We start from the raw sequence: 25590 nt of genomic DNA on the forward strand, positions 1-25590 counted from the left end.
GTTTTTTTTCCGTATAAAGAATATATGGTGAACAATTTCTTCTGTGCACAACTCCTCCTACATTTCTCCACGGATTTTGACCAAACTTTCACAGAACCTTTGTCACCAAGTGCCCTGGGGCGTATTGTCGGGGTTTTGGGATTGGATAATATTTGACCTAATTATTGCCCTTTGTTTTTTTCCTTATATAGAATATATAGTGAACAATTTCTTCTGTGCTGAACTCCCTCTACAATTCTCAAGGGATTTTGTTCAAACTTTCACAGAAGCTTTGTCATCATGTGCCCTGGCGCATATTGTCAGGGTTTTGTGATTGGATAATATTTGACCTAATTATGGCCCTTTTTTTTCCTTATACAGAATATATAGTGAACAATTTCTATCGTGTCCAACTTCTCCTACATTTCTCGAAGGATTTTGACCAAACTTTCACAGAAGCTTTGTTATCAAGTGCCCTGGCGCATATTGTCTGGGTTTTGTGATTGGATAATATTTGACCTAATTATGGCCCTTTGTTTTTTTTTCCTTATACAGAACTATCAATATACATGTATAGTGAACAAATTCTTCTGTGCTGAACTCCCTCTACAATTCTCAAGGGATTTTGTTCAAACTTTCACAGAAGCTTTGTCATCATGTGCCCTGGCGCATATTGTCAGGGTTTTGTGATTGGATAATATTTGACCTAATTATGGCCCTTTTTTTTCCTTATACAGAATATATAGTGAACAATTTCTATCGTGTCCAACTTCTCCTACATTTCTCAACGGATTTTGTTCAAACTTTCACAGAAGCTTTGTCACCAAGCGCCCTGGCACATATTGTCGGGGTTTTGTGATTGGATAATTTTTGACCTAATTATGGCCCTTTGTTTTTTTCCTTATACAGAATATATAGTGAAGACTTCTTCAGCGGCAATTCCTCCTACATTATTCATGTTTTACATTGCACATAGTTACATTGTTTGTTGCTTGTATTTGTATCTCAAATACAACATATTTATCTACAATGGTGATAATTGAAAACCTGGTTTCATGGCATTGCCATGTTTCTTGTTTTAATGTTTATGTTGTAATAAATGATGTGAGGAAAGAAGCTTTTTTAATAAATTTTGAAACAATGATTACTATTCTGATAACAGTTTCTCTTACATAATTTCTACTGGTTGGTTCGAAGAACAGCTTCGGGAAGATTGTTTCAATAAACTTTTATTTTCCAAAACAACTGGACTGAAATAAATGCGTATACACTAAATTTGTGGTCAGAATTAAACTTGTACATAATACAACCTCATCTAAATATATATATATATATACAATACAATTCTTGCATGTCGCGTGGTCACGATTCCGCGAAAATACAATATGATAATTAATCGGGTTATAAGAGAAATTACGTTTGTTGCCAGAGGATGATAAAATATGTTATAAGGTAATATACACTAATAGCAATCTTAGAACAAGAAAGTACTAATAACTTTAATTGGCAACATCACGGGATGTTGAATACCATAGCTTACTTAATAAGTCGAACATTTACAGTGAAAAGTAAAACTGGCTCCCGATAGATGTTAACTCCACTTTGAATGCAAATTTAAAAATTATTAACAACACACTTTTACTTGATCATTGAAAATAATGCATAATGTAACACAGCAATGAAATATAAACAGAACAGACATTGTATTGAAGATTTGCTCTATTGGTTTATTATGCATTATTGAGTACAATACTGAATTCTATTGAAGAGTAAGTTTTGCAGCCGTTTAGCAGTATTGTTCTCGGCCAAGATTATTACTCATTGTTGAACACAATACTGAATTCTATCGAAGAGTACACAGTTGTCCAAATTATATTGGACGAGGCGTTAGCCGAGTCTAATGTAAGTTTTGCAGCTGTTTATCAGTATTGTTCTCGACCATGTTTAACGACCTCTTTATTTCATACCACAATTTTTAAGATTTGGACTTCATTAATAATAAAATATGATAAACAAGATCAACAAGGAAAGGCGGCGTTCAATGAACGCAACCCCCATATGACCCAGCAACAAGAACCAATGGCAAGGAGCCCAGGCGGACCCCAAACAAAAACAGGACAGGGCAAAGACAGAGCACGGACAGGTTAATCATTAAATGATAAATAAATTGTAACTGATTAGGAATTCAAAGAAAATAATAATAGGCCCACAAAGGGGAAGGGGACAGGAGACCGGGGGAAGGGGTGGGGGTTAATCAAAGAAATAAAAACTAGAGGCAATTGGGAAGATACTTACCGTAGACGAGAAAACAACAAGGGACACAAGCAAAAGTGTCACCAAAACAGTATGAAACAACATAGACATACATCTGAGGAACACAGTGGGGCGCCGCCTTGGAACGGTCAGCAGCATAATTATGACTGCTGGGGAGTTAATTGTGCACCAAACCTCGCTCTTAGCCCCACCATGTTCCTATAAACGAGACAGTGTAAATAAAATAAATCCCGCCAAGTGAAATTCTAACAGTTGTCATTGTTACAAAAGGTTAAATAAGTAAAACACTAAAATGATCATGTAGAAACATATAAAAGTAAACCCAATGACCATAACAAAAGTACTCAATGTCCTAAAGGAAGACAGAGCAACAAGAAAATCACCTACGAGGGCCCGACGAAGCAAGGCAGAAGACGAACATTAAGACAATTCAGTCCCAGAGGGGCTTTACGAACTATCCATCATAGAGTCTCCCACTTGATCCGTCAGATGTAATCAAAAGAGGAAAGCGTAGTGTCCAACTGTAAAAGGGTTGAACACTAAACATGCAGTATGTCTTAAAATAGTAGGGTCATAACCTCTTTTAATAAAACGTTTAATGAGTTTAGTAAAAACAGCAGAAAAATTACCATGACCCAAAATCTTACGAAGTTTGTAAATCACATCGCCATAAAAACCTGGCTGGCTAATCCCTTGTCGCAGAAGAGTTTTTAAATCACTATTGAATTTAGAAATTAAATCAAAGTTACGATTGTAAAATTAGTAAAATATTTCCGTAATTTATGATAGCGGTAGCCTTGTTTTAGAAGCTTGCTGGTAATAAAAATATTCCGCTCGTTGAAATCCTTTACTTTGCTACAAGCTCTAGCGAATCTAATTAACTGAGAAACATAAACCCCGTAAGATGTTGCATGGGGTACGTCTCCATCTAAATGTGGATAATTAACTATACAAAAGTCAAAGTCATCTCTTTTATCATAGATTTTCGTGTGAATAGAATTGTTGTTGATAGTAATACGAAGATCCAAAAATGATGTACTAAAATTTCAAGAGTTCGTTTTATTAAGTTGTAGTTCATGCGGATAAATGTCAGACACCATTTGATCAAAATAAGGATTATCTAAATTAAAAATATCATCAAGGTATCTGGAAGTATTATTAAATGCGACTATTACATCTTGTTGTTTATCTTGAAAGAGACTCAACATAAAGTCTCTTTCATAGCAGTACAAAAACAAATCGGCGACCAGGGGTGCACAATTAGTACCCATAGGAATTCCTATGATCTGTTTAAATAGGGTATTACCAAACCTGACATAAATATGGTCTAAAAGAAAAGAGAGTGCTCTACAAACTTCGTCACAGGTCCACATAGTATAATGTTTAACAATACCGTTAGTAAAAAAAGCTTTGTTAGAATTACATGCTTGAAAGGTAACTTTCCCCCGTGCAAAGGTTTTCTGAATTAGGGAAATTAGTTTATCATTGATTAATTTATGTGGCAAAGTTGTATAAAGTGTAGAAAAATCGTATGTACTGACAGTTGAAGCTTGAAAGCTCTTAAATTTGAATTTATCCAAGATTTCACCAGAATTTTTAATTGATCAAAAGAGATGTTTGCCTGTGTTTTCATAGACTTTATCACAATATCTAATTACATGTGTTTTAATTGCAGTCAAACAAGACGTCAATAAAATAGAAAGTTTACTTGTTGTGCAAGATGTAGAATTAGCAATGAATCTGGCTTTGTAAGGTTTTTTTTTTATGTAATTTAGGAATCCAATACATAATAGGAAGTTTGAGTTCTTTTTCATTAATTTGGACTTTAAGATTGGAAATATTAGTAATATGATTGTTTACAATGTCTTTTTCTGAGGCAGAGGTTTTAGAATACGCATTAGTACTATTTAGTTCCTTATGCAAAACGTTAATTTAATGGATTCGTCATACAATTATAATATTATTAGCCGCCTTGTCCGCTGGCACCAAGACAAATTTTGAATGGAAAGCTAGAATATCTTTTTTCAGATGTCTTAAAGTAAGTCTTGGTTTAGGTGGCAAAAGATGTTCATTTCCACTATAAAAATTAATACGTAAGTCAATAATTTTAAAGATGTTACGTTTCCATGTAACTAGAGCATTACTATCCGCATTTTCACGGCGACACCATTTGATCGAGAGAAATCCTCTAAGGTTTGGATATGGATTTTTGCCTCTCAGGAAATTAAAACGAGGATTCGATACGAATATTTTGGACTCTAGAAATGAAAACGAGGCTGTATGGGTTGTGATTTGGATTTGATAGTAACATTTGGAACTCTGAAAATGAAAATGAGACTATAACTTGCTTAATAGAACAGTGTTGCTCTTTTGTATTCGATTATAACACCCAGTATTTTTGGTTTTAAATACGGAGCCAAATAAATTTTATTTTTCATATCACAAGTGATGCCTGTTAACTTCATTGTATATATCACATCATATATTTTTGTACATTTTAGTTTGTTTTACACATACATACATATATACATTTTTTACTGATTTCTATTGAGACATTGTGTTGAATCTTATCTTGTATTTCATAATTGCTTGGGTTACTATGTAGCTACCAAAAAGGCATTTGAATGAACGTAGCCCTGTTTTACAAGTAGGTATTATGGTGTGTCTACTCGTATTATGTATCTAATACATTATGGATTTGATTTTATAAAGTAATACTTAAAATTCGCTTGAAGTGTACACTGTTTTATTAGGAACCATTACTTATTTGTTTTTGCATTCTGTTTGTAACTGCTCTTCCATGGTGCTTTGGTTGGATTGCTGTGGACTTTGCTTTGTCCAACTTTATGTCACATCTTTTATATTTTGTGGAACAGTGTATTTATTTAAACCTGATTAAAACGTCTGTCATCAGTTAGATGTCAGAAATGTTCATTCTTACACTTGTGTTTGTTATATAATAAAAACTATTATGTGACATCAATTAACTATATCACAAGGGATATGTGTGGTGTGATATGGATTTGATATGGACTTTTTGAACTCTTAAAATGAAAACGAGGCTAAATTGATACGATTTCATCCAATAGTGATTTCTACTAAAAAAGTGTAAAAAAGTAAACCATCATACAATAACAATCTTAAGAAAATTCCCTCGAGGGCAATGAGAACAAGGTTTAAAGGTGAAAACTTGCAGACTCTCTTTTAATGAGTCTATTCATGAGAGATTATAGAATGTGCAATGTCTTTCACGCTCTCTAGCACCGGCTTAAGTAATTTTTGAATCCTTAACACAAATAAAATATTGGAATAAGTTTATTCCGAAGGGCCAGAAAAATATAACAAAACTGAAATAAAATACGGGGCAACCTTTTACAGCTGCCACACAGCACTTGACACCCGCTGTTGTGAAAAATATAGAAAATAAACATGTACAGACACTCATGTTATATCATGTTTCTTGGCAGAGAACACATTATTTACAATGATATAAAAAGCTAAGGGTTCAAACACATACATACAATCATATTATATACATGTGTATTACTCCCTTGTGACTGAGGGATTGCCTTTAAGGGTTGAGACCGTGCATCTCTTCGCTCCTGCAGGTGAGGTGGTTTTGACCCCTGGTGTTGCTTTAAGGTTGTAGCATCCGAGGTTAGCCAAAATCATCATTCCTGCGGCGACATATGACTTAAATTGTATGGGTGCGCCGTAAAACAAAACAAAAACAAGTGTGATAACAGCTCCACCATTTTAATTGGTAAAAATATTTTTCAATGTTTATTCCTTATATCTCCATAATATAAACATTCAAATAAAAGGTAGGTGAATTGTATCCTCTAAGTCTTATATATTACATTGCAAACATTTTTTTCCACCATTTTCTATTTAATCATATTTTATTTCGAATATAAAAATGTACATGTATATGTATATTAATATACACATAAACAACATGTTGTTGAAATAATAAATAGCAAAGGGTTGTATTTGCGATGTGCCCTCCCCCAAATTGACATTACAATAATTATAAATTTCTCTTGAAAAAACGAAAAGGCTGTTCAAAAGGGGGTTACTTTGTAAATAACTTTTTGTTATATTTTTTCGGTTTTTGCACATTTATTCCAATATTTAAATTGTATCAAAGTTTAAATACTTTTCACACAAAACCACATAAGGGGTTTGCACAGTTCCCATCGCACCCCCAGTCTGATCAGGATCCTGCTTTTCCTTTAAAACCCATTCAAGTAGAGAAACTGATGGGAACAGCAGGGATCCAAAACCCTGCCGGATGCGCAGGTTGGGCATCCATGCTGGGCGAAAGACTATGTTTTTTGTGTGGGGCCGGGGTCAAAAACTGCACCGACTGGTGCAAGAGAGACAACATTTTTCAACCTCTAAAATTCACATTTTTAAGATGTTAGAAAAAAGGGGAACAAAAACAATTTATTTATAAAACTATCAATTCGGGGCTGGGGTAAAAAAACTAATTTTTTTTTAGTGTAAAAAATTGTATTGTATAAAATATAATTTTTAATTTTTTTTCCCAAAACTTTAACTTACTATTTTTAAGTCAAAAAAAAGAGAAACAGATTGTTTTAATAATGTTTAATTGTATTATTTTTTAAATTTTGATTTTTCTTAAAATTATTTGTATATATTATGCGTCCTTTGGGGGCCCAAGCCCCTTTTAAATTATTGAATTTAAAATTTAAAAAACTTTTTTTTCAAAAATTTTCTTTGCCCCTCCGCGAATTTTGTTGATCTTTTCGCCTTTCTTGCTTTTTTGACACTAAACTTTCGTCCTTTTTCCCCGAATGGAAAATTAATTTGAGGATCCACGGGGGCGGTTTAACATATTTTTTAACTAGACTACAAATTTTAAATCCACATTTTTCTTTTGTCACGAACTGTCATTAAACAATACTTTTCCATCTATTTTTTTTCCCTTGTTTCTTTTCCAACATTATTTGTTTTTAAAAAAAAATTATTTTGTATTTTCCCCTATAAACGTCAACTTTTTCCCGTTTAAATTCAATGAAAGGTATGTTTTTTTACATTTGATATAAATCGTAATTAAAAAAATTTTGAATATTTTCATGAATTCGTAGGATTATGTTTGGGATGGGGAACCCGGTACAAAGGGATTCGACAATTGAGCAATAATGTAAATAAAATTGATTAAAACTTTCAAAAAGACGTCTATTTTTTTAAAATTAATTTGAATAATTTTTAGCTTTTATGCTTGGGAGAATTTCTTCAAAATAACGTTGTTTTTCAAATTTAAAAAAGGTTTCCGAAAAATTTTTTATTCTCACGACAGCATTCAAGGGGGGTGAGGGGAGCTGTAAAAATTTTCAAAATTCCCTTCAGTGTTGTAATATTTTTCTGGTCGTTCGGATGATTGAGTGGTGAAAATTAAGTATCGCTCAAGCCGGTGCTAGGGGCATTAGGAATGTTTCACATTTCATTTTCCCTCGTGTACAGGCTCAATCAAACAGAGTTTTCTACAATTTTCATGTAATTTTATTGTAATTAATGCATACGAGGGATCACCCCTTCTTAAACATAACAAAAAAGGAAACTGCATAAAAGAATTTCTTTAACAATTTCCTTAAAATTTATAAAAGAAATTAAACATTTGGAAATAAGCGATAAAGAGAAACTATATAAAAGACTATTCCAATCATATTTGAAAGTTTTTTCACACCAAAAAAAGTTGAAATAGTAAGCAGAGTATTGCTTTATACAAAAATTACATGACATTAATTACATAATTTGCGCGAGTATAAATCCTTTTTCGAGAAGGGGAAATTCCCCCTTTGAACCAAAAAAAAATTTTTCAATTATTTTTTTTATCTGTTTTGCATCCCTGCAATATAAAGAGATCATTAGCTCTGTCCTGATAATGTAATGGTTTGACTTACATATGTATACCATTGAATGAGATCTTGTGAAACACGAAATTGGTGGGGGCTTTTTAGATTTACTCTCTCATAGACTTTTCTGTGTAATAAAATTATTTATTGTAAGGGTTTACTAAATAATAATTGATATTTGAGTGTATTGAAGGCTTCATAACCTCTGATCCCCTTTTAAAATTCCATTTTATTTGGTTCCGCCCATTGTTTCCTCTTTTAGGGCACACGCTTTTAATTACTTGGGGACGCTTTTCATGGAATGGCACGGAAGTGTCACATTGAAGGTTCCATGATAACCGCCGTATGAACACATCTGCGGATGTTTCTAAATTCAAAATTTTACTATTTCATGTTTAAATGTTGAATTCTGCTTGAGCCGGTGCTGGGGGGGAGGGCGTGGACGGTAACTTGCACTTTCCAGTGCCGTCCATGAACAGGCTCAATCAAACCGAACATGCAACATTTTCAATTTTGCCGTGTTGGGCTTTCTTTAGGGATTCTGTATTTATCTATTTTTTGAAAGTACGCCGTAAGAATGTACCTAGAAATAATGAACAATTAGCGACCCATTATTACAATTATCGAACAGTTTTGTATCACAACACGTGATTCCCCTGACATACGCTATATTTCATAATTTACAGTGACAATGGCAGCTGTGACAAATTAGAGCAAGTCATAACATGATGAAAACACATAATAAAATACAAGTATAGGATTTCATCTATTGAGTTATTGTTAATATGTTAGGTCATGTTTAACAGTTGTTATACAATATCAAAAGACTCGCAACTGATACTGCATAAAAAAGCTACTTTGAATCATAAAACCTTCCGCCCTGATTGACCAATCACGTGCCCTTATTATGTTCGTCACAGATAACATGATGAAAAACTTAAAAAGAGGAAAAAATGGCCATAATATTTTTTCAGGTATCCTTATTTCCCGTGTAATATTGATCATTTAATATTATTGAAAGTGTATCTCTAGGGGTTTTCATATTGATCCATTTCTTTGTCCTCTAATTCTGGTAATGTTAAAACTAATTAATGCTCAATGTCGCAGGCAACAGATAAACGGCAGCGGTGGCTTACCGTAATATCGTATAGATTTACCAATATACTGACGGTGATTCTATAAACCTCGTTATTTTCATAGTGATTTTCAGTTAGGAAGTGAAAAGGTGTTCAAGTAACATTCATTAGTTGGATATGTATTATTCCTTTATATGACATGATGTTATGTTAAGTACGTTAGGATTTATTCGTGAGTGTTTTGTTGTTGGGAAAAAAAGTTTGTATTTGATTACTGATTCATTGTGCGGTGAAAATACATAAAATCATTTTTTGGAATAATTGTTGTAACAGATGGTGGTTTAAACATTTTAAAGGTAAATGGTTTATCATCATGGTGGTTGCTTTATTATCCTACAAGCAACGATTAGTAATGATTTTACCTTTCAAAGTTGCTCTTAACAAATGTTGCATTTTGCAAGTACACTGCAAATATTTATTTTAAACACACTGTGCAGAAAAACCTTAGACGACTTTAAGTTTAAATACTTTATTTGTATTATAAATATTTGTTTTAATTTTCCATATAGGAACAAAAAGGACACTTGATTATATGTTTAAATATTCCTGTAATACAAACATTATTTTTGATAATTATTTTTTGCACTAATTTCCAACTTAGTATATATTAGTTTTAAATTGTATTGTATTTGTTGTGATAATTTGTATTAGAACAATAGGGCTATTTATAATTACCTGAGTTTCCGAAAGTAAAGAGCTGGCTTGCGCACACACTATAGTTACTTACGGTCCCTATAGGTAAATAGTTGTACTATTTTTAATTATGCTGTATTTCTCTTTACCAGTACGGTTCCAATTTTATTATTGTTACTTTTTTTATAAAGGTCCAGAAAAGTATTATACATTGACCCTTATACAGGAAATATCTTTATCATGTATAATGTAATTAGTTGATCAATGAAGTACCAATGCTTGATAAAATGTTTAAGGTATGTTCCAATTTATAAGAGCTAATGGTATTTTAATGACGACAGTGTTTCTTTTTTTTTCATTTAAAAAATTTTTCTTTACATACTTTAAATTATTTAGCACAAGGAGAGTGAATCAATTAATGCAAAGGGCATGTTTTATAATAGAAACAAATTTGACTAAAACGAAACAAAAATACTTGCATAATGCAATAACTGTTGCAAAAAAATTCTTCTAGTTGGAAATAGAATATCATGCAAAAAGTGAAAGCAAGAATAGTAAGCTAATAAAGGAGCATTAATATAGCGTTTATATTTATGTGTTTTCATAATGGTCTAGTAATATCTGATATTAGTCATATTAGCCTGAGACGGAAACTTGTTACTGAAGTAAATACATGTTTTTGAGAAATTTAACAGTCAAACAAACTGGTTGAGATAGTATAGAAATAACTTTTTGTCGTAGCTTCTTTTAAATTATCCATCATTGTTTACTTGCTCAAATAATTCTTTTGGTTTTTGATTGCTGGTTAAATACATAATTCTGATTTGTATTAACCTAACCAGTTTTTTTGCCTTTACTTGCTTAAAATATGATCAAAATGTCCACACATTGTGTGTGGATTTTGAGGGATTTTGTTTACTTTTGACAACGGGCTCAATAATTGCTACAGAATGCTCGTTTATTGGCGTCCTGACTTACATGCTTTAATGACTCATTGCATATCCTTATTTTTTGTTTATTTACAAAACATACATTTATTTTATAACTGGCCATTTGCATACAAATGATTTTTACTAGTTTAAAACATATCTTTAAGTTTTAATTACTGACTGCAAGTTTACCCCTGAATTTTTTTTACCGGCTTAATATTTACACCTAAATTTTGTTTTTTTACGACTCAATGTGTACCATCGACTCATGACAATACCTTGATTGTTTCATTATTGTCACAAACCTGCCCCTGATAATTGGTAACTGATTCGATGCATAAATACGTACCCTTGAGAAGTTTAATAGTTTTTACTTAAATATGACAAAATCTCTACACCGCAATATCATTAATGTTTATGATAAATAAACATATGTCATGTAAGAAAACCATATAATTATCTATGTAATAAAGTTCGATTGTTTCCTGTGCTATGTACTCGCTCCTGTGAGGTATGTCTCAGTGGGTGTTTACGTTCGTATGTCAAGTAAAAAGAACATTCCGTTATTTATAGAAATATTTGCCGGTATAATATTGACACGCTTTAGAGCAGCATATCTTCTTATTCCGGCTTAATTTTATGAAAATTTTAAAGAAGGTATTTAAAAGTAAAATATTGTCATGTGAACAAATAAAGTAATATATACTTTGCAAACGGCACTAACGTATAATCCACGAGGTAAACATATGCAACATTAGCCCTTACTACGTTTGTCATGCAGTACAGATATGGTAGTAATTACTGTAAAATCACGCATAACACATATATTATTACTCTTGAATCGTTATACTTTTCTTAAAATCTTAGTACTGTACCTTTTTTTTTCTCAATAACATTTTTGCTCACCAGGAGGCGTGTAACTTTAATTGTTGGAATAGATGAAAAGAGTATTTTTAAACTGTATTATTACATAGTGATCATAACTGGAGATGAATTTAGTAAAACGTTTATAATGTGCTGTTGTAAGTGAAAACAAAATAAAGTTTCCCATTGCAACCTTTAAATTTTGATCCCAACTGAAAATTAACATTTGGGTCATTTTGCAACAGATGAGTGTTCAAATTTCAACCTTGAAAATTGATTCTTGCTTGTAATTAATGATCCAACCGCAAGAGAAAAAATGACCTCCGTTGAAAACTGATCAACTATAAGCAAGTCATATTTCTTCGTTGAAAGCGGATCTCATTAACCTTGTACAATATGTCTATTTTTTAATAGATGAAATATTAATATTTCTGATATCTTTTCAGACTTTTACATAATAAACATTTAGTTACGTAATAAACATTTAGGTACCTATTATGCACACCACTTATGAATATTTTCTTTTGTGACTAAGGCAATGTCTTTACGGGTTGAGGGTTGATGCATCACAACTGCAGCCTACGTTTAACCCGGTGCGGTCCTAAAGGTGTCGTAAAAGGCGACTTAATGGGTTTATTAACTTGCATCCCTTAGCTCCAGCAGATGAGTTGGTTTTGATCTCTGGTGTTGCTTAAAGTTTGTAACACCCGGGATTTGCTAAAATAATCTTTCCTATTTTAGCGCCATATGACCTAAACTGTGCTGGTGAGCCATAAAGCCAAACAAAATAACTTGCGAATAACGTTTTTAACTATTTACCAATTCAACGGTACATATTCTGATATCAAATTGGTCAGCTATAGAGATTAAAACAAAGATATCTTTTTAATTTTTCTTAAAAAATTTTATCTTTATCAGCAGGTTTAGACAGAAAAAATTTTATTGCTAAACGTACATTTTTTTTCTACATTTACAATATACACAAAAATATGTTCAAGTTTTCAAAAAATACAGTTTTATCACAAAAAAATACAGATATTTTAGGGAAAGGATGAATCAGCAACTCACTTTTTTGTTTTAAGAATTGTTTTTTACAAAAATACAATATCCCATTTCTTTCTACTCTTTTTTCTACGTATGACCAGTTTCAATTGGGCTACTTTGCGCTTAAAAGAAGCTTTTAAAATTTAAATGCAATATATCAAATGTTTTCAACCCAAAAATGTTTTTTAATGTTTGAATACCATTTCCGCATCCCCTTTGTCTTGGGACTTTTTTTTTAAAAAGTCTATTCTCTTTTTTAAAGCAAAGCATAGATCCTGGAATGCTTCTAAATAAATTGATGTATATCAACTACAGCTAGGTTACAATTCATTACCATGTTCATTTTGGGTGGTGATTTCGACTGACAGAACTATAAGACATTATTTTATCACTTATAAAATTGCATTTCACCGTGCATATTTCATCATATAACACAATTTAAAAATATACAAATTGATGGTCAAAACGAACAACACGGTACGTCAACGGACCAACATATTTCATAGTATATCAAATTGAGAGAAATTATTTGCGCATACGGCTGCTTCGACAATTTAGACGACTTTACAAATACTTTCTGGAAATTGTTCATTTGTAAGAATGACGAATCTTTTCAGAACTATTTTGTAATGATACAATATCGTGGCATACGTGTGCGCTTATTTATTTCTAACAATTAGAGTAACAAAACCATTAATTGTCTGTTTACTTTGCTGTGTTTTTTAAGAATAAAAAAATAATTTCTTCTTTTTATTTCATCGTGCTGTGCTTGCTTGAGAAAATTAATGTGTCCATTCTTGCTCGCAATTTGATTAGGAGAATAACACTCGGCGTCTAAATGGTCTCCCTTTTCTGTATCTTCCGTGTTGTCTAAGCATAACACCGACATGCCAAAGGGCAGAGTGTACAATGTGTATCCATAAATGGCCCTGTGATATCATTCATAAGAGAGATTATGATTATTCCGCCTGTTTCTCTACAACAACGTTTAACTTAATTTTACCAATCGTTATAACTGACATTTTTTATCAAAATTTAACGATCATGGTCAGTTTTTGGAACGACCCTTTTAATCAAAAGTGAATGCTAAAATGTTGGCAGGGCTCATTCTCAACATTGAAAAATAATATGTCCCAGGTTCATTTCTCGAAGTCGAAAAATGACCTAAATTGCAGTACTCAATGTTGACAAAATGACCTATTGCGGTCAATTTTCAACGGGGTCAAAATTTGATGTCACACCAGAACACATTATTCAGCGCTGTCAGTTATGATTTAACGCATTTAATTGGAAATTTACATGAATAAGCCATATCGATACGATTTTTAAAAATAGGCAAACAAATATTATGCAGATGCAGTACAACACTTGTCTTTTGTAAATAAACAAAATCTAAAAAGAGGAAATTCTTCGACTAATAATGAAAACCAATACAATAAGTGAAAAAAAGATACGGTAATATGAAAATGTCGAACAATAAGAATGACGTAAATTATTAAGAATAATGCGAATGATAGAATTCAAATAAATGTTTAAAGACTGCTCTGAAAAAGATAGATATTGTAGAGACAATAAATAAATAAATAAATAATAAATAAATAAATGCCTCATTACGTTAAACGATTGCGTAGGATTTCTGTATATATATTTTTCTTTATATATTTATGTTGAAAGGTAATGTTCGTTTTATGTTGAAAGGTAATGTTCTTTTTACATATCAGTACATTGTATCAGTTTTATACAGGTGGAATGCAACATTTGTCTTTTGTTAATGTACAAAATAAAAGGAGGAAATCCCTTGTTAGCAATCGGAAACAAATACAATAAGTGAAAAATTGTAATTCAGACTGATTGCGTCGCTATCCTTTTGCGTTTGCAAACTTCTTTTTTGGATTTTTAAATTGTTCTAGTTATTAATCTTTTTCTTCTGTACAAAAAGCATACAAGACATTGGTTGGAACCAAGCTATATATAGTTAGGTATGAATACTAGTATGTTTTGTTACCTTTGATAGTATGTTATTACAATGTTTTTACTATCATCTATGTATAGATATAGGTTATATATTGCTTGTAACAGATTTTAAGATCTCAATCAACTTTGAAGCACTTAAATTAATTGCTTTCAGAATTTCTATTAACAATTCTGTTACAAAAACATTCATGAATTACATCGATTTTTCAATATGCATTTGAAAACTACTACATTGTTAAATACATATTATGTAATAATTCATTATATTGATTGCATTGTTATGAGATGATGTCAAGTGTTTGATTAATGAATTTGTTTTAAAACAGACACTCACATATCCCTTAATACTGCATCAAAATCGATAATTGAAATGAGATTTGAATAATTATGACAAAAAAAACAAGGTAGATTAAATTCAAAATAGATACAATAGATACATAAATCTCAAATGTTCATTAATCTCAAATGTACGTGAATCTCACATGTATATGAATCTCAAATGCGTAGTGCAAATATAACAATAAAGCTGAATTAATGCTTGAATAGGCTAAACATAATTACTTATAACAAATATGTTATATATATGCAATATATAAATTCTTAGGTTTAAAATTTCAAAACCAAGCATATTCCAATTCAATTACAAAATTTGTATATGTTCGACATACTATACATATTTTTTCATAACTTCGTTGCAAGATTAGCTATAACATGGCTTCAAGCTAAAGGCACAATGCATGATAAGTCAGCTGTTCCTGCTGAAAGATGATATAGGTTGAATGGACGGATTTTGGTGAAAAAACTTTAAATTCTGTAAGTGAACTTATTTTCAAACATTGTTAAGTTTAGTTTAGCGAAAAAATGAAGTTGAAAGTATAGTATTTTGTTCCGTGTCTTCAAAATACTTATTTCATTCAAGGTGAATTGTACTGGACAGAAACTATTATATAAGTAAAATTGAGAAAATAGAATCCCTAAAGTCCAAAAGGCAAAATTGAAAATGTTGCAGGCTCGGTTTGATTGAGCCTTTTTATGGACTGTACTGTCAAGTGCAAAGTACCGCCCCGCCCCCTAGCACCGGCTTAAGCAGTATTCAACATTTAAACATGTAATGGTAAAATTTTTATTTTAGAAACATCCGCAGATGTGTTCATACGGCTGTAATCATGGAACCTTCAATGTGACACTTTCGTGACACTTTCGTGTCACTCTTGCTTTTATTCGGTGTCCTGTTAGATTTCATGTCGGTAGTTCTGTGCTGTTGAAATTTATTGGCGGCTTCGATCATTAAACAACGCCATTCCTTGTTGATCTTTGTTCTCATATATAATATAGAGCATTTATGTTATTGTATATTTTGTGTCGTCTGATGATCATTAGCAAAAAACAGCGTGGTGAATCCATGTGACATTTGATCAATTCTTAAAATAGCTCCAGCAATCTAGTATTTTTGTTAATATCATTTCTAATTCTAAATACATTAATCGTTTTTCAGCTGATTCAGTCGACGGTATTGTTTTGAACAGTCAATCGGTAATAATTATAGTATATAATAAAAAATTCACGCAAAGTCGGTAATAGTCGAGGAAAGGGCTTTTTATAAAACAATTTATGAACTTTATTTAAAGAAAATCAACTCAATATAAAAAGTATATTCACCAAGATCTAACTGAATCAAGTCTATTTTTAAAACATTCTGCTGTGCACTTTGTCCAAGGACCACGTAGGATTATCACCTAGACAATACTAAGTATTATTATTTGCCTCATCCTATTGGCATAATCCATTGTTATGGATATCAACAAGTAATTATATAGTCTGAGGTAACCATACATCTAATTATAATTATGTTTCTATGTAATTATTCTTTGACAGTTGTTGCGAGACCCCAATTAAGGAAATCGTATGTTTGTTCATCTGTAATTTCTATTCTATACCCTATATTTTTTGTTATTATTAGACATTAGACTTCTCCATTTATACCCTGAAATTACTGAAATACATGTACTATATTCATTTTGTTTAATATTTTTTTCGCAGCATGATATTGTGATATGAATATGTTATAAAATCTTGATTGTTGATATGACTATTGAGCAGTAATCGTCAATATAATATTACACATGTATTTTGTATTACATTTCCCCTTTACTTCTATTTATTTTCCTTTTTTTTTCTCTTTAACACCAAACCAACTAGTTTAATTACGTTTTTCACTGTAAAGTTTCTAGGTCCATCAAGTTACAATATTTATTACAATCGAATCACATTGGTAAAATACAAAGAATAAAAAAATGAAACATTGTCTTTGAATGTAAGGTCAGCTTTCTCTATTAGTTCATCTGTTTTAGCAATATATCTATAACAGTTTTGGCTCACCACGTACTTGATACCTGAAAGTTTACAAATCTAACATTTTATTATCTAGTTATATCATAACACCGTTCCTGTAAGATTAAAATTTCTAGAAAGCACTATATCTGCTTATTAACTACACCGCCACTTTTAATGGAAAATTACACAATTAATATAACATAAAGAGTTTTTGGTCATACTGACGCAAACATATAAAAATCTGAAATCTCAAGAATTAATTATACCAAATCAATGCATCCTCTCAGATACCGTGAGCATACAATTCAACTTTGTCCTGTCATTTAATTATCTAATTGGCGCATTAGCTGTGCATGTCTTTGTCAGAAACATTGCATATCTAAAATTAATTATATGGTTTTTTTTTTTTCGAAAATAATGCGTTGTTAGAGACGACAACTTCTTGTTATTTTATGTTAAAATTATTTTAATTTATACAGACATTTAAGTCAATTAAAACTTAGGTAGTTCGAAATTTGGTAAGCAAAACACCTTTGTTTCTTAGCAGAGTGAGTCATATGCTTCTGTTAATTAACATCGTTTACATCTTTTCTTTCTGATTTATTTATCTCCTTTCTATCATATAAACAGAGTAAACATCAGTGAAACATCAGTGCTGGATGACAGTTGTAAAAACTCACTCATACTTCTTCTCAATCTTGTCATATAGCTTAGGACTGAATACCGCTCAGGACGGTGCTGGGTGGGGGCATGGAAGATGTTGCATTTTTCAATTGTCATAAAAAATAAATATGTTGCATTTTCAAATATTTTTTCATTTTCTATTCTTCAATATTATTTTTACTTTGTTTTTTTTCACGTTTGAAATGAAAAAAATGAGCCGCTACACAAAAATAAATATGGGGGTTTCGGGCCGCATGGATCCAGACCAGGGCGCATCCGGCATCTGATCAGAATTTCCCTGCGTTCGCTATCATTTCTCTACTTGTTATAGGGTTTTTAACAACGCATGGATCCTATCAATCGCGGTGCGCAGGCTGTCTTGATCCATGCTGGTCGCAAACCCATTATGTTGGTTTTGTCATGACGTGGCTCATATAAAATCTCTGTTGAAGATAAATAGATTGGCGAAAACACTTTTGACATCATGACTCCGTTCTCATCAAGACTTCGCAGACGTTCTTTAATCATTTTTTATTGTTAATTAAAGACGTTTTTAAAGGGGGGGGGGGGGCTTCTTTACAATATAGGCGCCGTGCTTAAAATACTTATGTAGAGATACATTAATTTGTTAAGCACTTCGTTTAAAACAAACAAAAGTAAATTAACATTTATTTCGTATACGATTCCTTTGTTTATTCTAATCCAAAATTCCATTTCAAGTTCGATATATTTTTTTGTTCGATTGGCATAAAATGCATCACAGTTGGTGAAACATTTAGCACAAGAGTAGGTGTGAATAAAACGCACGATTTATATGAACTCTCATCATTAATTTATTGAGTTTGCTTTGTAAATATTACGGGATATTGAATTCCAATGTATTTGATGTATTCGCTAGAATATTAATTGATATCACGTTAGAAGAAAATTCTGCTGTATCTATAATTTAATATGCATAGTTACGACCTTGCCATGAATACATTTTGTTTTATAAAAAAATGAATTCCATTTAGTTTTGGCATTTCATTTAAGCTAAATTCTGAAGAAAAAAGTGCTTATTTTGAAACACTGTAGAATATAGAGAAAAAACGGTCCCTAAAGAACGCCCAAAACGACAAAAGTGAAAATTTTGCAGGCTTAGTTTGATTGAGCCTGTTCATGGACAGTACTGGAAAGTGCAAGTGACCGTTCATGCCCCTTGCACCGGCTACAGCCAAATTCAACATCTAATCATGGTAATCCCTAGATGTGTTCATACGGCGATTTTTATGGAACCTTTAATGTGAAACGTCAGTGCCATTGCATGAAAAGCGGCAATGGTCCCCAATTTAAAAAATGCATGTGCCATAAACGAGAAAATGCTTCAGAGAACTAAACAATACTGTGATCATGATGAAACAAGGTCGTGGCCCTAGTAGGGTTCAAACCGACCATCCCTGGGCTGAAAGGCAGACACTTTAACCGCAAGGCCACCGGTGTCTTGAATGAAAGTTTTATTTCATAAATGTTTATTAAAACACACAGTTTATTTCGTATACTGTTCATTACCTGAGGGAAAGGTTAAGAGAGATATTTTCAGATATTCAGATTACCTGTTTTTTCTCATTAAAAAATTCAATCAAACCTGGAAATCAATTTCACTCATTTATTTACTTAATTGCCCTAGAGGGTTCTCACTCTTTAAAGTACTATGTCACAATTATAATGATGTAGGACTATTGTATAATCTTACCCACGAATAAATTACATAAGAAATTAGATTAAGAAATTATTAAATGAAATCACTTATATTTTAAATTAAATGTGTCTATTGAGGAATAATTCGTTTCTTATAACTACTTATTAATGCAATTTATTTTCATTTGATATAAAAAACCTGAAGATAATAGAAATTGTAATTTTATTAAGGCAGTTCAAATGAATAAGTTTATTAAAAACATGATTATAGCCCTTAAAACAAATCAATGATAATTATAAAAAGTCTCATTTATTGTTATTGCTTCAAAGGTTATATCCGGATTAATTTGTTTATCTAATTGCTGACAATTTAAGGCAGTGCCCGCACGAGTAAGAATTTTTCCCTAGGTGTCCTTAGCCAGTAAACATTGGAAAGCGATCATGCTGTGAATTTTGTAGTATTTGTGCATAGTATACGTTAATACGTTATTTTTTACAGCCAGAGAGGAAAATCATTAAAAATGTCATAATTACTTTATAATAAAATAGCTTATCAAAATTAAAGTGAAAAATTCTACTTTTTAATTATCAATATTTGCCTATCCTAACTCCCAAGTGGTCGTAATCGGGCAAATATTTTATTTTCTCTACGTTTAATGTTTTAACGTTCATCTAGGAATTTAAAGTTTGTTTTTAAATTTCATTATCATGGGATTGTGGTGTAATTTAAGAAATATTTTTGGAGAATAAGGCATTTTAATTAAATCACTTACGTAAATTATATTAAATTACTAATTAAAATTGTATAACCAAGATTACAGGGAGATTGCTGAGCGCAACAATTTCGGTGTAAAAAATTCCACATAACGTTTATGGTATATTAAAAGAATTAGAATGAAACCTAATACAAACTGCTTTGTTTAAAACTAATGGATAATTATATAAACTGTTCTGTAGAAACGTGTCTGTGGAAGGCTTAATGTCACTTTACTTTAAGAAAAGATTAACACTTGGCGAGTTTGAATAAAATATTGTCTATTTAATATGGTTTTGGTCATGATTAATGTATTATGATAAATCATGTAATGGGCTTTGGCGGTCGATTTTGCTTAGTCCAATTTACTTTTTCTTAACCGCTTTTGGTTCAAATTGCAACAAAATAATTTATTTCTGCAATATAAGGCACTCCAGATAGTTTACGGAAGGAAGATGATTCTACTATGGACCCAAAATTATATGTGTTAAAATAAAGCTTAAAACAAAAGTAGTCCTGAAAACGTAAATCGTGTTACATGAGCATATTATATAAGAAAATCTCTAGCAATGCTTTCAGATAAAATAGACTTTCAAGTGCAGCAAAAAGGATTTTACTTAAAAGTATAAAAATAATTTGGAATAATGTTTTTTTATCTAGGTATGCAATTATATGTAAAAATGTCCCTCTTTATCTGCATGTGTCCTCTTTTTTTAAAATTAAAATTACGTTAGTATTATTTATTATTTTCTGAAGTTCTGGACCGTAGATCAAAGATGACGTAAAAGTAATGCTTTATCACTATTCGGAAATATTACACTTAAATATCTGGTTTTTATTCACAATTTTCATATTGGTTAAGGTATTGTTGCATAGTTTTACAAACGGTGATGTGTAATAAAAATATATATATTTTGTAGAAGTCAATATCAATACATAATATTAACCCCCAACTTTAGAAGCATGAATTATTTGAAAAAGGCCACTATTGTGACATAAGAATCGTTTAGTGGTTACACTATGCTTGTATTTGAGGACGACTAAAGGTAGTTCAATATAACAATATTAGCATTACCTATAAAGCAATTTATGACATTGTCAGTTGGAAATAAAAGAGAGAAAAAATCATGAATTGTTAATGCAATATTGAGCAAGCGATTGTTGTCAGATCATAACAATTGTGATACTTTCAAACAAAACAAATGATTAAAGCAATGGAGATGTCATAAAAATGATGGCGATATTGATTAAAACAAGATAGCGTTAAATGCAAATGCAAAATGTTTGACATGATATACTCGAAAATAAATTACTAGATATTGTATTTTCATTTAGTGCTCTATGAGCAAAATCAGTATCGAGTGAAATGCAATATTTTGTTAAGTCAAGAACATGGAAAATATGCTCATGTTAAACGACTAATGGTTAAACAAATTCTGGAAAAGGAAAACAACATATTCTTGAAATATCGACGGGTGGGAGTATTTAAAAACAGGAATGGTCAAACTTATGCTGTACACATCTTTGAATAAACTATTGAATTTAAAGTTGAACCTCTCGCAAGAAGATAAAAACACCTTTTGTTTCCTAATATTTTGTTACCTTTTCTCCAAAGCTATATGACTGGGGAAGCAATGGTTTGAAAGAAATAAAACTTATACTTATGCCCCGTACTTCACTTCAGTGTTGTTATATTTTCTGGTCCTTCGGGATTATTGATGCCAACACTATAAAGTGTTGAGAATTGAGTACCGCTCAAGCCGGTTCTAGGGGGCGTGAGGGATGTTGCACTTATTCATTATCCCTCATGTACAGACTCAATCAAACCGAGCCTGCAATTCTTTTTTATGTTATATTGTTGTGATTAATGCTTCCGAGGGATCACTTTGTTTCTAGAATTTTATATAAGAGTGCGTATAATCAAAATTCTCTCATGAAAAGATTATCTTTGTATATTTTTAGAGGGAATGGTTCATGCACAAAACTACTAAACCCTACTTGTAATAGCAGCATAATTTTGTTTAAATATATGCATGTGTGACATACTTTGTTATAATTGTTACAAAATTGAAAAAATGTTTTACCGCTTATAATTTTTAAAAAAAAAATTGACATAGCTTTATACCCTTTAAGACTACACGAGAAATATAAATACCAAGAACGGCCCTTTTTCATTCAAACATATCACTTTTGTTTTCCCTGCATCCATACAAGTTCGTCCTTGCTGTGACTTCCAATGTATAAAAACATAAAAATACCAAAGACCAAATAGCGCTACATGCTTTATGCTTAACATCATTATAACTATACTCATCCCAAATTTTGTGATTCATTATGGACATTTCTGCATATTTTATCACATTTTAATCTATTCTATGCGAAATGTAAGTGCCTTATGGTAGCTTTATTTACTATTTCGTACTTTTAACATAGTATTTCCAAATTTTCATGAATAGTCATAAGTGTCTTGATATATGCTACTGTAACTGATTTTATATTGTACCTGATATGGATTTGCCAAGTGAGCCTTCTATAGTATTTGTTCTTTGCTATTTTAAGAACACATAATTTAATAATAACGGCCTATTGCAAATACAAATACATTTCAAATAACTCTTTAGACAAAAAAAGTGCATATTGACTTTTTGAATTGGTATCTCAGATAAAAAGGCGAATTCTGGGTTTTTAGGTCGCCCTGCGACTATAGTTTCATATCAGCATTATAAACTTAATAAAAGTTTTGATAAATTATTCAGAAGCTGTCAGTCGTTTTGTTGTTCTATGCCCGAATAGTTAAAACAATGTTATTTGAGAGTTTGTAATGCTCATAAATATATTCATATCTTTCCAGACTGCATGACGTAAATGTTCCTAGATGGGGTATACAAAAGTGTTATCAGCGGTTTTTGTTGCAATTTGCACGTGGCTTGTTTACGTCAAAAGCGCACAAATAGGTAAGATGCAAGCATTGTTGTTTAGTTCAATATATCTATTATTTTGGTGTTGTATTTCAACTATGATTGGCGGCGAATGTTTAGATGAAAAATGATATTGTATACTGATATATAAATCCGATTTTGTTTTCAATAGTTTTATTGATTTATTTTATAATAATCATCTACTGTTGAACAAAGGACAATATTTTCCCACACATATTATCCAATGTAAACGATAAAATATAGCTTACAGAAATTACTCCCAGTTGCAGTTATACTATACTGCTCAAAACTGTTGTAATTTCTAATAATTACTGTTTAAGTTAACACATTGAACAGTTTATGATACATTAAGTTTTGTTTGCATTGTTCAGTGATGAATTGGTCATCTGAGTTGAATTATCGAATTGAAACATAAGCATAAAATTATTTAAGCGGGAAAACTTGAAAAATTTTAAATTGCCGGAAATTTGTAAAGGCTGCATGGAATAAGTTTCAATATCTTTTATGGTGTTCAAAGACATTAATTATCATCTGACAGCGCCTGGGGATGCTGTAAATGAAACGCCTGATATTCAATTGTGGAATTCTGTTCCACTCATCTTGTAAGGCAACGCAAAGTTCTGCAAGAATGACCGATCTAGCAGGGCGATAAGAATTGAGCCTTAGAAGCATGGCCCACACATGAACCATCGGATTAAAGTCTGGGGATCTGGCATGCCAAAGCAAGAGCTCGATTGTTTTACGTGCAAGGTATAAGGAAGTGAGGCGAGTAGTATGTGGGCGAGGATTGTCTTGGGCTACAATAAAATCTGGACCCACTGCATATACATTTGGCCGTACTTGAACGTAAAAAAAACACACAAAAAAACTCGCATTAAAACCCTTTTGCTGTCAATGTGCTAATATAAAAAACTGGAGGTCCGTTTTACAATTGGCAATTATTCCTGCCCATACCATGAGAGACCCTCCGCCATAACGGTCGTATTCCGAGATACGAGTAGGTGCAAAATGTTCAAGTTGTTTGACAGTTCTAAACACAAAGCTGGACCATTATGAAAATATTTGTATGGTAAATGTCTAATACAAGTAAAAAATGATTTTATAAAAACATGACAACTTGTTACATTCAATGATTATCAAATATAAGGGTATAAACATGATTGTTATTGATTGTGTTACAACCCATGCCGACATTTTATTATTGAATGATGTGTAATAACGTTTAAAATCAGAGCACACACATTTGATCAGAAATCCTATTCAGTACTGCACTAAATGTTAGATCTACAACAAAACATTCATTGACAGTAGTTAACAACAGAAATTAATTTGATATTAAGTTAACATAAAGACATAAACGAAGGCAAATTACTTCCCGGGTTTATAGCAATACAATAAATACAGACAAACTAATGAACTATATTATTGATTGACCGTTCTCTTTATTCTAGGTTATTTCAATTCTGTAAACATTTTATTCAACCATACCGTTAGTTTAAGTTGATTTGCTGACATGATTTGTCAATTATATTTGAAATTTGAGAATATGTTTATTTTGCAATTAAGGGAACAATTTACTAGTCTGCATATTGTTGTATTTAGAAATATCTAACAATGCTTTGTTATTATTATTGTTTTACATGACCTTTAACGGGGGAAAAGGACTTTGAAATTGACTTAAAGGTCCATTTGTCCCACAAGTACATTTATTTTTATTTTCAAAAGCTCTTTTTTGTGTCCATTTTTAGTGTCCAAAAAGTAACTCATTTGCCAATTATCTGTTCTACTAACTTATGGTATTTAGTACAGTTATAGTGATTTATTATTTTAAATGAAGTCAAAATACTAATTTGTTTACATTTTGCCACTTTTAAGACTCAATATTTTACGATACTTTCTTCAATTAATAAGCATCTAACATGCTCTAAAACAATCCTTTAAACATTTAAAACTTAATTTTGGCATTTCTAAAGAAGGAAAAATCCTTTGTGAGGTATTATATGCTTTTAATGAATAAAAACTAAAAATATCAAGACCACTTCATATCTTTATATGCATATTACATGCTTTATCCATAAATGTTCAAACTTTTATTAGGATGGTAAAAGTAAGATATAAAATTGTCAAAGCATGGAACCTCGACATCGCGGAGCCCGTTCGACGCGACGCCAACAACGTCAATTATGATGTTACAAAATACTTGATGCAGGCTTGCATTTTATTTATTTTGTTACTGAACCGACTGCTAGTATATTTTGCCATGCTTATACCCTTGCTGTATCACGTAAAAGCTTTCTATGTCGACAGGGTGCACTTTTCGTTATATATAAATTTGATTTGATATATTTCATTACTTAAAATTACTACTTTCCTTACGATTTGAATAATTGCATACCTTGAATTGTCCGAGTGAATTATCACATGTAAATATAAGCGGTGTCCCACTGAGTTCCGTTTGTATATTCGATTTTGTGTGTGTTTTAATTCAGATTACGATTTACGTTTATA

General features: G+C 31.5%; 1 protein-coding gene across 1 annotated transcript in view; it reads left to right on the forward strand.

Moving 5' to 3' along the window:
- The first annotated feature begins 9283 nt into the window (after positions 1 to 9283).
- LOC132749220 (ionotropic receptor 25a-like) overlaps positions 9284 to 25590 on the forward strand; it is an 81527-nt gene continuing 65220 nt past the window's right edge. The window contains exons 1-2 of the mRNA XM_060738936.1: positions 9284 to 9567; positions 22995 to 23097. Of these exons, the coding sequence (XP_060594919.1) occupies positions 23019 to 23097 (79 nt within the window). The 5' untranslated portion in view covers positions 9284 to 9567; positions 22995 to 23018. The remainder of the gene's footprint in view (positions 9568 to 22994; positions 23098 to 25590) is intronic.

Source organism: Ruditapes philippinarum, unplaced genomic scaffold, assembly GCF_026571515.1.
Source record: "Ruditapes philippinarum isolate M1 unplaced genomic scaffold, ASM2657151v2 ctg891_1_1_1_1, whole genome shotgun sequence".
Taxonomy (NCBI): domain Eukaryota; kingdom Metazoa; phylum Mollusca; class Bivalvia; order Venerida; family Veneridae; genus Ruditapes; species Ruditapes philippinarum.